Genomic DNA, 16,458 nt, shown 5'->3' with positions numbered 1-16,458 from the left:
TGAGGGAAGCCTTGGCTTAGCCTCTGGTACAGAGGTGACACCTGGCGCTGAGCTAGGCTTCAGCCATAGAGTGCTTTCTGAGCATGGCGAGCCCCTCAACACAAAAACAAAGCACAGCTTCTCAGGGAGGCTGAGGCTGGAGGAGCCCAAGGTCAGGTCAGAATCAGCAAACACTGGGACCCTCTCTTTTTATTTTTTAAGTTGTAGATAATACAATCTTTATTTATTTCTGTTTCTGTGGTGCTAAGGATCGAATCCAGTGCCTCATGTGTGTGAGGCAGGCATTCTACCACTGAGGTACAACCCCAGGCCCGAGAGACCCTCTCTTAAAATAAATACATATATTTAATTATTATATATTATTAATTATTATATTATAATAATTATATATTATTTTTATATAAATATATATATACCTACCTCAGGCAAATTAGAAAGACACGGTCTCCATATTTTTGAAACACTCTTTAAAGCTATCATATATATCATACATATATATGATATCTACTAATGAAAACAATTTGAAAATTATTTTAGTAAATCTCATTACCTCCTGGCCTCTGATCTTTGAGGAGGCAGCCTAAGCTATAAAAGGAAACATTTGGGGTTGGGGCTGTGGCTCAGTGTTCCATCCCCAGCAGAGAAAGGGGTGGGGTGGGGGGAGGCAGACAACCCTCTAAAACAGCAACGTGCAGCGGAAATAAAATGGGCGCCTTGTGCTCAATGTAGATAGTCTACATTCTACAATTATCAATTCTTATGTACAGACCTGACTCTGCTGATCCCACAAGTCTGCTCAGCTGTTTGCCCTAAAAGCAAAAAGAAAAGGTGTTGATTCAAAGCAGGAAAGGAACTTTGACCAGTGCAGCTACACCAGGGAGACAAGGAAACCCTGTCCTTACCCTGTGTTCAGGTGCTGACAAGGGCTGTGAGATTTTTTAGAAAGGGAAATCATTGTCATGAATGTATAGAGGAAATTGTATGTAGGAGTTAGTATTAATTGTAAAAGATTAATATTGTATTATTATTGCAGTAGGTGATATGCAAGTAATATCATAATACGTAGAATTGTATTAGGTTAGGCTTCAGGCATCTGTAGTCTCATAACATGTCTGTGAACTCAAGCTCATTTGCCTCCTTGAAACATGTCATTCTATTGCACAGACTGACCTCATTATTTTCTCTCAGTATAACGTCCCCCTTTGTGAACTCTTTTTATGTCAAGGTTTCAGATGCACCAACATTTTCAAGAAAAGCCACAAGCCCATCTGCATCCTGCCTAGGAAGCAATGTACCCCCAGAAGCTGACCCAGTGCTCTCAGCTTCCTGGGTTCAACTATCAGAAAGAAATAATAACCCTGCTCAGCTCTGCCAGAAAGCCCGCATATAAAACATAAAAATGTGCCACTTGGGGCCAATACAGCCTGTCATATTAACCCCAATAATGGAAAGTATATACAATTTTATTCTTTTCTCTTAAGTTGGACTTTGTGAAGTCTTTCACATCCTGCATAGTGTCTCACATTCATTCTACCTAACAATATTGCCCATGGACCAGGGGGGCTCTTGTGTAAAAACTGTGGAAACGTGGGCACATAGCTGCCCAGAGCTGTGAATTGAATCCCAGGTGCCTTTATTGTCCCCCATGTAGAGATTGAATTGATGTCAGGGGCACTTTAGCACTTAGCTACATCCCCAGCCCCCCTTTTCATTGTGGTTCAAAGAAGGTGGGTGGGAGCATAACTGTGATGGATCTGAGAAAATAACCCTAGATGGTGACTCCAACCTGTTATCAGACCAATGAGGAAATAAGAAGTACAAGCATGGTTGTGCAGGACAGTAATCCCAGCCTCTCAGGAGGCTGAGACAGGAGGATTGATTGCTCAAGCCAGCATCAGCAAAAATAGGGTGCTAAGCAACTCACTGAGATCTTGACTCTAAATAAAATACCAAACAAGGCTAGGGATGTGGTGAAGTGGCCAATTGCCCCTGGATGATTGGAAGGATGGGTGAATGGGTGGGAGGATGCATGGACTGATGGGAAGATGTATGTATGTCTGAATGGATGGCTGGATGAATGGGTAGATGGGTGGGCAAATACACAAATCCATGATGCATGGGAGAGAAAATGGGCAGATGGGTGGAAGGAGGGATGGCTGGTACATAGACAGAAGGATAGATATATACACAGATGCATGCTGATGGATTTGAGTAATGATAGTGATTTGCTAATCCTGAGAATAAAGGGCTCAGAACTGAGTACACTTCTACAAGCCTGTATGACATCATGTATACAGTTTAGCCAAAATAAAAAAATTCGCCACATGCTCTAAGATCCTCTGGCCTTCAAAGTCCCCCAGTCAGACCATTTCTTTTGCCCCCATATTGGTGATGTCTCCCCCACACCCCACTAAGACATAATTTTTTCCCTAGTCCCCAGTCATACTGGGGATCAGGGTTTCTGTGAACTCAGGATATGCAAGTGTCTTTTGGACCCATAGCTTTCAAATCCTTTGGGTCCCAACCCAGCAGTGGCATTGCTGGGTCATATTGTGATTCAATCCTAAGCTTTTGAGAGGCCACCACATTGTTCTGCCAAGGGCCACCTGGAGCCCCAGGAGTTGGGAGAGGCAGGAAGGAGCTTCCGTGGAGCCTGTGGAGGGAGCTGGACACCATTGTAAGAGGTGGGTCCTGTCCACATCTGGCCCTTAGAACCCCTGAGTGGGACCTGGTGTGGGAACTGGGTCTCTGCAGAAGTAGTCAGTGAAAGATCCTGAGATGGGTTCCTTCTGGGTCAGGGGCCCTTATGCAATGGCAGTGTCAACACAAGAGACAGAAGAGAGGACACAGACACAGAGATGGAGCCACATGGAGACAGAGGCAGAGACTGGAATTATGGGGCCACCTGAAGCCCCAGGAGCTGGGAGAGGCAGGCAGGAGCCTCCCTGGATCCTGTGGAGGGAGCTCATCCTTGTGACCACTGGTCTCAGCCCTTGGCCCTCCAGGGCTGGGGGAGGGGGTGGTAGTTTTTTATTTCCTGCGTTATGACAACTGGTTTTACAAGCCTCCTCCGTGGTGTTCAATCTGCAATCCCCACGTGCTTGTGTGTCTGGTGCACGGCTCCATGTCAGAAGCGTTTGCTTCTGTACATTGCTTCCAAGGAAACCGGGCCTTTGTGTTTATGTGGGCTCTGTCTCATCCAGCAACGAAGCGTGATCAAAAGCCCCCAAATTTAGTATAAATGATAGAGCTGATGAACAGGGATTCAGCCAGCAGAAACAAGGATGCACTAGAGCTGGAGAGCCTGCTGAGGACCTGACATCCCATCACTTGTCATCATTCCTGATTCTCTGCATGATCCTCACCGCTCTTAACCTTTACCACCTCATCTGGACCTTGGTGACAGCCCCAACTCCTCCCTATGACCCCCTCCTCAACCGGTCATCCGCTCCACACTCCACGCTAGGGAAAGCCTACCTTGGTTCCAGACCTGATTACCACGGTCTGAGTGAGTGTGCATCTGCTGGACTCAAAGCCTAGGACTTAAGACCTTTGAACTTAGCATGCAGAGGGAATGTCTGTCACTAGCCTGTCCTGATTAAGTGTGTTTTGCAGTGCTTAGAATGAATCTAGTACTGTTTTCTGTGGATTGATTATGTCTATTGCAGTGCCCAGCATTAAGGATTGTGTTTTCTTGATTAAGAACCTATAGAGTGAAACTGTATGGAGTAACTTGAGTGAATAAAGCATTGGAAGGGACATTCTTTATTTCTCCCCTCGACTGCATACATCGCAATTTTGCCCCCTCGCAACCTAAAGATTTTTTGGAATCTATATTCTAGGAGTCAATGTTTGGAGGGTAAGAGGAAAAAGGAAACATTTTTCGTGGTCTGACTTGACACAGGGGATTTTCTGCTGGTAGAGAGGCAAATTGTGTTTTTCTGCTATTTTTTCAAATGTACTCAAACAGTTTGTACTGAGCCTCTTCCCTCCATTCTTGTCCCATTGGGGTGGGAACACCTTTAATTAACTCAGCTGCAGGACAGAGGACCAGCCCCTGCTCCCTAAAAGGTCTTAACTAGCCCCACCCAGCTGTGCTTTTGACCCTTAAGCAACTTGGCCAGGGGGCCAAAGGCAGTCTGCCTTAGGGTCGGACAGTAATGCTGACCTCTGCCTTTAAATCACTGTTTTAAAGTGCCCACGCTCTGGAAAGGGAAAATGCAAAAGATGGGAGAACACGAGGGGCGAGGGGAAGACACAGGGAAACAGTCCATTAAGGAGGAGAGAGCTGACGCCTGACCTGGGGACCCAGGCAGCTGCACCAGCCACAGCCAGTTCTGGGTTGTTCCATCACCATGGTAACCAGGGGACCTGGGGGGCGGAGCCTGGCCTCCTCATCAGGCCTTTCCCATTTTCCAGGGCTTCCCAAGGGTCCTTCCTGTCACCCAGGCAGGGCTTGTGGTCCCGCTTCCCAGCCACTAACCTGTGCTTCCTGCTTCACTGGTGACTGCCACTGGAGCTGCAAGGAGCCTGCATTTTAAGACTGTGCACATGAAACACTTTCAGGCACAATCTGACTCCACAGGCTTCTCTGTTGCAGCCCTAATCCTGACTCGCTCTGGAGCTAAATAACTGTGTGTGTGTGTGTGTGTGTGTGTGTGTGTGTGTGTGTGTGTGTCTCAACAGCTTCCTTTACAATCCTTCCTTTTGCTCTTCAGGGTAATAGAACTAAGTAATGTTCCATTGAAGAGAGGTCACAAACATAGGCTTCTTACAATTTTGGAGACTATGGGAATGCGTTTTGCACCCCGCACACACAAAAGCCAGCATCTGAGATCTTTTCTCACAATGTTTCTGTGATGACCAAGAAATCCTTCTTCTCCTTCCTGACTACATAATTACAATAAACAAACAAATGCATACACAGGGATTTTTTTAACCACATCACGTGACGTCCCAAATAGAATGAGTGCACTACTAGTCCAAAGTAAAATAAATGGATCCAAATACATGATTTAATGAGGCTTATTTTAAAATTCCATGGTTGTATAATACTAAGTTAAACTTTTATTATGAATGTATATCTTTCAAGTTATTTGGATCATCCAGAGTCCTTAATTCATGAAATAATTAACATATATGTCTTATTTTTTAATTAATATATCTATTTTTTGCTTCTAATCATTTTTCTTCAACAGAAAACACATAAGTTATATTTCTTATATATGCTCTTATGCACTGCATCTTATGGTACAGATATTTAAGATAAATGTTTGATTATAAAATATCTTTTTCAAGAGATATAACCATCAAGTAATCTCTAATTCTCAAATTTTGTACAAATTTTTATGATAAATAGATATGATTATGTCAACAGAAATGTCCAACAGCTTTAACTATATTTTCATTGAGAAACTTCTTATTAAGGTACAATAATTTGTTCAGATTCTAAGATTTATAAAAATTGTTCCAAAGTATACACAAAGAAGGATTTCTAGAGAAGGAAAAGGAGATGTTTCTACAGAGAGGAAACACACATGTTTGCTAGTATGATTATCCAGTTCTAAGTAAAAGAAAGAAAAGGATGTCTACTAGGAGGTCCTAAGAAGAAAGAAATCATCTTTGGGTCAATGAAAAGGTCTTTATATTCTGAATTTTCATGATGAAAGGGTTTTTCTAAATAAGGATATGTTTATATAATTATCTAGACAGATGACATGGAAAGTTAAAACATTTGAAAAACAGATTTCTGTATAACTGGACTGATTATATATATTTGGACTAATCAATTGTAGGATTTTTTAGGCTCCTTCCCAGATTTTATTATGCTGATGTAAGCTAAGGTATTTCTTCACATTCTGACATGACAGAGCTCATTAAAATATTAAACTTATACCTCAAGTTTGTGCTGTTTGACCAAGAACCAATTTATAATGAATCAAATTTATACAACCTTGATCAAACAATAAGTGTTTTAAAATGCTGACTTAAATTACAATTTTGACACTTCTCATTGGAGAGTAAATTTAATTGATTCAAAGATATCAGTAATTGCAATGATTGCTGCTGATTCTTGCATATCATTTCTGTTCATTGGATGTTTGTGGGATTTGAGAAAACATTATATTCAAAATGTTCTCCACATTAAAGCCATATGTGAGTTTTGAGCAATAAAACTTACAAACATTGTTAGAAATTCATTTGTATTATATACATTCTGTAACTGGACCTATAATCCGTGAAACACTGTAAGACTTGTATACTATTCCCTACACTGGGAAGTAATTTTAATCATAATTTTATTTATTTATTTATTTATTTTCCTGGTTTGCTCTAGTTATAAATAATGTCTTTATTTTAGCAGTAAATAAATGATATGAAAATTTGCATTCATTTTAGCAGTAAATAAATGATATGAAAATTAGCTTATGTCTAAACAATAAAGAATGCTTTTTAAAAATACTCATGAACCTTCAATTTTCTTGTAACATATAGCCATCTTAAAGATTTGAGTAAAATAAGTTCAGCAGTGGCAGTCATAGTTCAAAGGAATATATTATTGGAGGTTAAAAAATAGACAACTTCCAAATCTCTGAAGGGATTAGGATCTTCAATTCCAGCAATTTGCAGAACAATAGATATTTTTAAAACCACTTCTTTGCTTTTGGAATGTAGAATTTAACCACTTAGAGAAAGTACAGCATGAATCTAATCCAGCTGCTTAATTCAGGCAGTTCTGTTTTATAGCTGTGTGAATGTGCTTCACTTGAGGAAGACTGGAGACCAGACAACATACTTATAAGAACTCTAGAATGTGAGTCAGACACACTGATTTTAGTGCTTAATAGCTTTTTTCCTCCTTTACAAATAAGGATCAATGAGAATGCAAGGCAGCATTTAAGGTGCATGTGGTTTGTAGTACTGGCCAAATATTAACTTTCCCAAATGAACACAAGCATTTGAGGCTCATCTTTGTTCAAACTTGAGGTCAAGACACCAATCTTCTCCATACCTTTCACTAGGTCAGTGACATACTAACAATTCTTTCTTAAAGTTGCTATCTGGCTGCTGGGATTGTGGCTCAGCGGTAGAGCATTCACCTAGCATGCGTGGGGCATGGGGCGCATGGGGCCCTGGGTTTGATCCTCAGCACCACATAAAAGTAAATGAATGAAATAAAGGTATTGTGTCCAACTACAACTAAAAAAATCTGGCAAAGTATTTCCTTTCCTATAGCATGTAAAAACCTTTATGGGATTTTTGCTTTGTGATTTAACAAGAGGTCCTCCACTCTAGTCCTTTCTTTTAGTAGATAAGAGGGGTGGAAAAGGTGATCCAAGAGATAAAAAGATTCAAGAGAGGACTTGCCCCAGGGACTATTATAAGTCATGAAATAGGCTTAGAGTTAATTACATTTGATAGCCCAATCCCCTGCACCTAACATTTCCATTCTTTCTTGATTCTGTTAAATGTTAATAAAAATTTACAAATCCATCCGGAAATCAAAGTAGAACAAGTTTGGCTTAACAGAAATAATGTATTAACAATAAAAAGTTAGATGGATTTAAAAGCACACTAAAGTATCCAGGTGCTACCACGATAAAGGTAGGCAGGAAGTCTCTTGTTTTGTCTTCACTGTATAATGGAAATACATTATATATAGTTTTAAGAGCCTGGTCTGTTTCCAGCTTTTCATTTTCCTTACTTGTTATTTTGCTGTTGCTGTTCTGCCAGGGCTTGTTGAAGGCGCATCCGCTTCCGAGAATAGTGTTGCCAGTATAGAATCTGCTGTTTGTCAACGAATTTCGCACACTGAGCACTCACCAGCTCCTTTCGAAAGTGTTCATATTGGAGCAGTTCTAACATATGTAAACACTGAGGGTACTTTAGATACTTGGCATATTCTGGTTCTTTCCAGTAAAACAAGTACTTAAGATAATTAACAAAAGCTTTGTCTTTGAAGTAACCTCTATGGGCAAGAAAATTAAGGTAATTTGGGTTGGCTAAACACTGTACAAATTCCAACTGCAACTGAAACCGAAGTCGATTTCCAGCATCATCTGTCTCCATAGCGACGGCAGCCGCCATAACAAGCAGAGACACTAAATCGCCAGCAGTCTGACAGAGGAACAGCCTTAATCATAATTTTAAAAGGACAATTAAGAGACACCTATTTAAAGAATAATATTCTAAAATATAAAGATATTCTGTGTAAAGAATAATAGTAAAGAGGAGACACAGGTGTAGCAAGGCCCACAGGGACCTTGGAAACCTTCTTACCAGGTCCTTATTGTCTTCCCTTGATTGAAGCTGTGACATCCCAGTTTTGTGGGAGTGGCAGCCTCAAACCTATATGTGTCTGATGTTGAACTGTGGAGCCACCATGGGGTGAATAGGGTACCCCAGTCAGGGCACCTCTCTGATCCGATGAGGGGGGTCTCATGTTGGGGTCCTGGTGTGGGCCTGTCTCTGGTTCACAGGGAAGCAGGATGCTAAAATCTTATTTAAATTCCACACACTCAGAAGACAATTTGGACTGACCTGAGCAGTTTATTTGAATGTAGATGGTTTTTAGTCTCCACACTCTTGGTATAAGATAATATTTTTAGTTCCTACACAATGCTTAATGGACTTGCACCTAAGTCCCGAGGAAAGGGGCAGACCTTTTATCTATATCACACAGTACAGACCTCTGGGTCCATCTGCTCAGGGCCTCGACGTCTCCATGTTCCTCAGGTTGTAGAAGATGGAGTTGAGCATTGGGTGAGGGTGGTGTGGAAGACAGGCAGAACCTTGTTCCCTGCTGAAGACCGGAAGGATCATGGCTGTGGGTAAGAGCAAAGGGTGCTGAGTGGAAGGTCACCACAGTGAGGCGGTGCTGCAGAGGGAGAAGACATTCTTCTTCCCTGTCCCAAGGCCATAAAGCAGAGAGCAAGAAGTACTTGACCACAGAAAAAAGGAATTCCAATGAATGCAAACATAAGGAGATGTCACGCAGGTCAGTGAGGGACAGCCAATACACCAGGAAATAGAGAGGTGTGTGGAGGCGGACATCCAGGAGGGTGAGAAGGATCAGGGACAGGTTGTGAATTAGAGCCATTAGGAAGATGAGAGCAATGCAAATGAAGAGGAAAGACTAAATCCATTTTTATATCGTTATTATTTGGGGCTGGGGATTGAGCCCGGGGAGCACAACCACTGAGCAACATCCCCAGACCTTTTGATTTTTTATTGTGACACAGATCTTGCTAAGTTCCTTAGGGCCTCACTAAGTTGAGGCTGTCTAGGTTTGTGATCCCTCTCCCTCAGCCTGCTTGGCCACTGGAATTATAGCTGTGTGACACTGTGCCCAACAACACTGGTATCATACCCCTCGTCCTTAGGTTTTTTTCCTTTCCTTTTTTTTTTTGAATGGGGGGTGTCCTGTGAATTGAACTCAGGGGCCCTCAACCACTGAGCCACCTCCACAGCTATAGTTTGTACTTTATTAGAGACTGGGTCTCACTGAGTTGTTTACTGTCTCACTATGTCTGAGGCTGGCTTTGAGCTCACAGTCCTCCTGCCTCAGCCTCCTGAGCCATTGGAAGGAAGGCATGAGTCATTGCACCTGGATTTGTTCTGTTTTAAAATTATTTTATTTCTTTCAGTTACTTATACGTGACTATGGAATGCATTTATGCACTTTGATATATCATACATAGATGGGATATCATCTCTCATTTTTCTGAGTGTGCATGTTGCAGAATCATATTGGTCATGCAGTCACCTATGTATGACAGTACCCTAAACACAGAGAGAAATCCAGCCTGGGTTTTCTGACTTACTCCACCCAAGGATTAATCATGGGGAGAAAAGCTGAGTTGGATTTAAAATTTAGTGCTGTAAAAGAAGTTTAAGAAAAAATGGGACAAGCTGCAAACACGAGGATACACCTGCAGAGCTGCATCTGCTGATAGGGACAGTAGTGGGTCCACACACACAGCAGCGGCAAACTCACCACCTGAGCTAGGGGAGTGCTCAGTGCTAGAGTGCCTGCCTAGCATGCACAAGGCAGGATTGGGTCCCTGGCACAAGGAAAAGAAAAGAAATAAACTGCATTAATAATAGGGCAAAGTATATTTTGAGTAGGTGTCTCTCCAAACAATACATACAAACTACAAGATTTTATAATGCTCTTTAACTTGCCTATGTACAACACAACACATGAGACTTAGAAAAGAATGCATGACACAGTGGTGGTCCCAGAGTCATCAGCAGGCCAAGAAGGCATCAAGGAAAAGGAAGAGATCAGCTGCAGGGCACACAAGGGCACATGCCTATGGTCCCAGCTGTAGGAGGCTGAGGCAGGGTGACTACAAGTTAAGGCCAGCCTCACTCTCTTAAAAAATAACAATTAAGAGGGTTAGGGTGAAGCTCAGTGGTGGAGCCCTCCTGGGTAATGTCTGAAATAACAAAGGGAGAAAAGGAGGAAGGAAGAGATATTTCACTAATCTGTACACAAGGCTGCAGTGGAGAGGCCTCAACTAACACACACAATGTGTCTGAAACTTCTGAATGACACAAGACTAAATTGGGAAGTCAGAAAATAACAATTGATTTTTGAGAAGGAATAGTGGGCAGCAACATTGTGAGAAAAGTCAAAGAAATCAATAGTTGCATGACACAGTGAGGATGAAAGCACTGCACTAGGGAGGGTATGTAGAGAAAAGGGTGACTTGATCCTGTACATGTGTGTGCACGTGCGTGAGAGTGTGCATGTGTGGGTGGCACAACTCACCCCTCCCAGGTGTTTTTTAATGTGACTTGCTGCTCTGGAAAACCCTCACATGAGCACCAGGGCATTTCTGATAGCCTCTGTGAACCTGCTAAAGTGCTTTTCTGGTGCCTGGTGCATGAAAGGGAATAGTAACTGAAGTTCATTATATCATGAGCTCTTAATAGAAATGAATAATTGGTTTCCTTAAATATTGAAATAGTTCTTCCACCCCTGTTTTCAACATAAATTATCTAATATACATTTTCCAAGTCAACTCCAGTTTAGTACAACTGAACTAATAATAATTTGGAAGGTGTGAGTTAATGTTCTTATGATGATCAGCATCATTTTAGAATCTTAGAGATTGAAGGACGTTAACATACAGAAGGACATGAAGAAGTAATTCTGGCATCCGAATTGGTGACACCTGGAAACTTGACACAAACAAGGCACATTTCGATTTACATCAGGGATTCAGGAAACACCCAGGAGCTGAGCACGGTAGCATATGTCTGTGATCAGTGGCCACAGCAGGAGGATCACAAGTTTCAACCCAGCCTCAGCAAGAAATGGAGGCCCTGAAGAAGAACTTAGCAAGATCCTCTATGAAACAAACAAACAAAAAACTAAAAAGGACTAGGGATGGTGCTCAGTGCTTAAAGACTCCAGATATAATGATGGTAATGTTCCTTTTCTTTTCTCCATTCTCTGACCCTGGTAATTATTTCTCTAAAACCTCTCTCAATTTTTATTTTATCACAACATATGTAAAAGTCATACAATATTTGAGGACACAGAAAATATCAGAATTCCATATAGAAAAAGTTTTCATATTATGAGACCCGAGTTTTAAATTTGATAAAGACTTTACTTAAAAAAAAAAATGGACACTATAAGAGAAAATGTACTTAATGGAAGGAGAGAGATAAAAACTCTAAAAAAGTATTTAAATGCTGCGACTAAAAGTCAATGCAACTAACATTTTTGCACACACAAAAATGCACAGTATATAAGATTATGTCATAATATGTGAGATTTGACTACAGATGCAAAGAACTTAAAATACAAAATAGTTGAATCTAACAATAACAGAGATTTAACCTTGTTTTCACATCTTCACCTTGATGCCATCCTTACATCCACTCTAGGGTGCATTTTTGTCACCTGTGAATAGCCAGAATGAAGGCACATACACTTTTCACACTCCCACAGTTGTTTTCTCAAAAGAGCATGGTTGCTGAAGGCAGTGAAGACTACATCAGGCGGAGGCAGCAGGATCATAAGTTCAAAGCCAGCCTCAGCCACTTAGGACCTAAGCAACCAAGTGAGACCATGTCTCAAAATTGGAAAAAAATAAAAGTAAAAAAAGACTGGGATGTGTCTCAGTGGTTCAGCACCTCTGGGTTGAAATAATAATAATAATAATAATAATAATAATAATAATAATAATAATACTTAACATTCCCTCAAATCTGAACAAGTCCAACTAGATCTGAAACAACCAAATGTCTTACCACATTTCTACATACAAGGCTTTTCTCCAGTTTGAGTTCTTCCCTGCTGTTTAAAGAGGCCTTGACAGTTGAAATGGTACCATATCGTGTCAAGACCAGAAGGGGGGACATTCAAGATGGTGGGCAGCACAGGCAGCATCCTGTGTTGTTCCATGGCCTAGGTCTGACCTCATCAAAATACAGGATTTCAGAGAGCGTGAAAATACACTCTAGAGTCGATTTTCATAGAAATCACCACGCTGTAAGCCCAGTGCAGAAATCAGAGCCTCAGCGTTCGAGTAAGACTATGGACTCTAAGCCCAAAGCCCACAGCTCTAGCCACAAGCAGCTCTTGAGCGGCTCAGCAGAAACACCTCTCAGCCCCTCTGCAGAACTCCAGGCTGCACCTCATTCCCACACAGGCCACTCAGCTGCTACCTACCCACAGCACAAGGCCATCACCCAGCTCCCCCCACATCACTGGAAGCAGACCGGCTCCATCCCGGATCACCTTTCTCCCCATATTTGGTGAGCATGGCTGGCAGATGGGAACTCCCTCTGAGCCACATATCATCCTGCCACATCCCCAGTTCATTGCCCACCACCAGAGACTGAAAACCTTTTTACAAAACTAGGATTATATTTTAAATAATAATTGAATCCAATATTTCTGGACATTGAGACTAAACTGTAAATGTCTTCATAACAACAAATTGTTCATACGTGATGTATTGTTGATATTGGGATCTGTTAACATCGTCCTTCCCCACAAAGGAGGGATCTTGCAAACCTAGAAGCGCACTACAAATCTATAGGGCAAAAAAAAAAAATAACACCCCGGAACCACAGAGGTGGAAAGGAATACACACAAGTAACATGAAAAGACAAGGGAAGAAAGTGCCCAAACAAATCAAGAGAACACATCATTAGAATCATTGGCAGTTACAGCAGAAAAATGGACACAGAAAGATTTCAGGATATACATGGTTAAAATGTCCTGTAAACGCCAAGAAGGTATAACAGAGCAAAGACAAGCAGTAAAAGATCACTTGGACAATGAGCTACATAAACAAATCCAAGAAGTAAAAGATCACCTCAACAGGGAGACAGAGGTTCTAAAACAAAAAACAAATAGAAATCCTTGAAATGAAAGAAATAATAGGGGCTGGGGATATGGCTCAAGCGGTAGCGAGCTCACATGGCATGCGTGCGGCCACGGTTCGATCCTCAGCACCACATTCAAAGATGTTGTGTCTGCCGAAAAACCGAAAAATAAATATTAAAATTCTCTCTCTTAAAAAAAAAAAAAAAGAAGAAAGAAATAATAAACTAAACTCAAAGCTCAAATGAAAGCATCACGAACAGAGAAGACCACAGGGAAGATAGGACATCAGACAATGAAGATAAAATATATAATCTTGAAAGGAACATAGACCATAGAGTGAAAATGGTAAGGAAACAGGAGCAGAACATTCAAGAAAATGGGATAGCATAAAAAGCCAAATTTGGGAGTTATTGGGATAGAGGGAAGCATAGAGGACCAAACCAAAGGAATCAAGGATCTATTCACAGAAATAATATCAGAAAACTTTCAAAACACGAAGAATGAATTGGAAATCCAAATTGAAGAGGCTACAGGATGCCCAATGTACAAAATCAAAACAGATCCATACCAAGGCACATAATAATAAAAATGCTCACCATACAGGATAGGGAGAGAATTTTACAAGCCATGAGAGAAAGGAATCAGATTATATATAGGGGAAAATCAGTTGGGATAATGGCAGATTTTTTCATCACAGACCCTAAAAGCTAGAAGATCCTGGAACAACATCTATCAAGCTGAAAGAAAATGGGTGCCAACCAAGAATCTTGAATCCAGCAAAAGTAAGCTTTAGATTTCAAGATGAAATAAAGTCCTTCCATGATAAACAAAAGTAAAAAAGAATTTATAGCTAGAAAACCAGCACTACAAAACATCCTTGGAAAAATATTCCATGAAGAGTAAAAGAAAAACAACAATGAAAATCAAAAGAGGAAGGTAGTACCCCAAAGGAAAAACAAATCAAAGAAGAAAATCAAGTCAAGTTAAATAACAAAAATAAACAAATATGGCTGGAAATACAAACCATGTCAGGTCTCAATAATAACCCTGAAAGCTAATGGATTAAACTCACCAATCACAAGACATAAGCTAGCAGACTGGATTAAAAAAAAAAAAAAAGACCCAACAAGATGCTGCCTCCAGGAGGCTCATCTGATAGAAAAAGACATACACTGACTGAGGTGTAAGGTTGGGAAAAAACATACCACTCACATGGACTGCACAAGTAAGCAGGGTTTTCCATACTCATATCAAATAAAGGAGACTTCAAGCCAAAAGGAATGAAACGGGATAAAGATGGACATTACATACTGCTCAAGGGAACCATACACCAAGAAGATGTAACAATCATAAATACATATGCCCCAAACAATGGTGCAGCTATGTTCAAACAAACTCTTCTCAAGTTCAAGAGTCAAATTGACCACAACACAATAATGTTGGGTGAATTTAACTACACCTCTCTCACCACTGCACAGATCTTCCAAACAAAAGTTGAATGAAAAAACTATAAAACTCAATAACATAATCAATAATTTAGACTTAACTGACACATATAGAATATTTCAACCTGCATCAAACAGAAACACCTTCTTCTCAGTAGCACATGGATCCTTCTCTAAAATAGACCATATACTATGCCACAAAGCAACTCTTAGCAAATATAAAAAAGTAGAGACACTACCATACATTTCATCAGATCATAATTAAATGGAATTGGGAATCAAAAAGAAAATAAAAAGTAAAAATTTCTCCATCACCTGGAGACTAAACGATAGGCTACTGAATGAACAATGCATTGCAAAAGGAATCAAGGAGGGGATTAACAATTTCTTAGGGGTAAATAAGAACATAGAAACAACCGATGGAAATCTGAGACACTATGAAAGCAGTACTAAGAGGAAAATTCATTGCATGGAGTTCATTCCTTCAAGGAAAAAAAAAATTAACAAATAAATGACCTCACACTACCTCTCAAAGCCCTAAAAAAATAGGAACAAACCAGCAGCAAAAGCAGTAGAAGGCAAAAAATAATTAAAATTAGAGCTGAAATCAATAAAATTGAAACCAAAGAAACAGTTGACAATATGGACAAAAAAAGTTGGTTCTTTGAAAAAATAAAAAAAATTGACAGACTCTTAGCCATGCTAAAAAAGAGAATGAGAGAGAGAGAACTCAAATTACCCATATACATGATGAAAATGATAATATTACAACAGATATGACAGAAATACAGAGAATGGAAGACATTGAAGCTATCAACAAATTTCTTAAGTCATACCATCTGCCCAGATTGAATCAGGAAGACATACACAATTGAAACAGACCAATATCAAGTGATAAAATAGAAAACAGAGCTTACCAAGATTGTGCAATATGATTAAGTGGGATTCATCCTAGAGATGCAAGATTGGTTCAACTTACGCAAATCTATCAATGTAATTTATGACATCAATAGACCCAAAGATAAGAATCATACGATCATCTCAATAGATGCAGAAAAAACATTTGACAAAATACAGCACCCCTTTATGTTCAAGACACTAGAACAACTAGAGATAACAGTAACATATCTCAACATCGTAAAGGCTATCTATGCTAAGCCTCAAGACAACATCATTCTAAACAGAGAAAAATTGACGGCATTTTCTCTAAAAACTGGAACAAGACAGGGCTGCCCTCTTTCACCACTTCTATTCAACGTAGTTCTTGAAATGCTGGCCAGAGCAATTAGACAAATGAAAGGAATCAAAGGATATGTATAGGAAAAGAAGAACTTAAATTGGCACTATTTGCTGATGATATGATTCTATATCTAGAAGAACCAAAAAACTCCACCAGAAAAATTCTAGAACTGGTAAATGAATTAAGCAAAGTAGCAGGACATAAAATCAACACCCATAAATCAAGGGCTTTTCTGTATATCAGTGACAAAGACTCTGAGAAGGAAATGAGAAAGACTACCCAATTCACAATATCCTCAAAAAAAAAACTTGAGAATCAACTTAATGAAAGAAGTAAAAGATCTATACAATGAAAACTACAGAACCATAAAGAGAGAAATCAAAGAAGACCTCAGAAGATGAAAACATCTAACTTGCTTT

The 16,458-nt window shown here is 40.1% G+C and overlaps 1 protein-coding gene across 1 annotated transcript; it reads right to left on the bottom strand.

Annotated features, from left to right (window-relative positions):
* Positions 1 to 4,988: 4,988 nt before the first annotated feature.
* LOC114083171 (mediator of RNA polymerase II transcription subunit 31-like) lies at positions 4,989 to 8,639 on the bottom strand. Its single transcript, XM_071606939.1, has one exon. It carries the CDS (start codon positions 8,086 to 8,088, stop codon positions 7,702 to 7,704), a length of 387 nt encoding a protein of 128 aa, XP_071463040.1. The 5' UTR covers positions 8,089 to 8,639; the 3' UTR covers positions 4,989 to 7,701.
* Positions 8,640 to 16,458: the final 7,819 nt, after the last annotated feature.

The sequence above is a fragment of the Marmota flaviventris genome, chromosome Y (assembly GCF_047511675.1).
Source record: "Marmota flaviventris isolate mMarFla1 chromosome Y, mMarFla1.hap1, whole genome shotgun sequence".
NCBI lineage: Eukaryota > Metazoa > Chordata > Mammalia > Rodentia > Sciuridae > Marmota > Marmota flaviventris.
The sequence above is the reverse complement of the archived record's forward strand: the minus strand, read 5'-3'. Positions and strand labels throughout refer to the sequence as shown.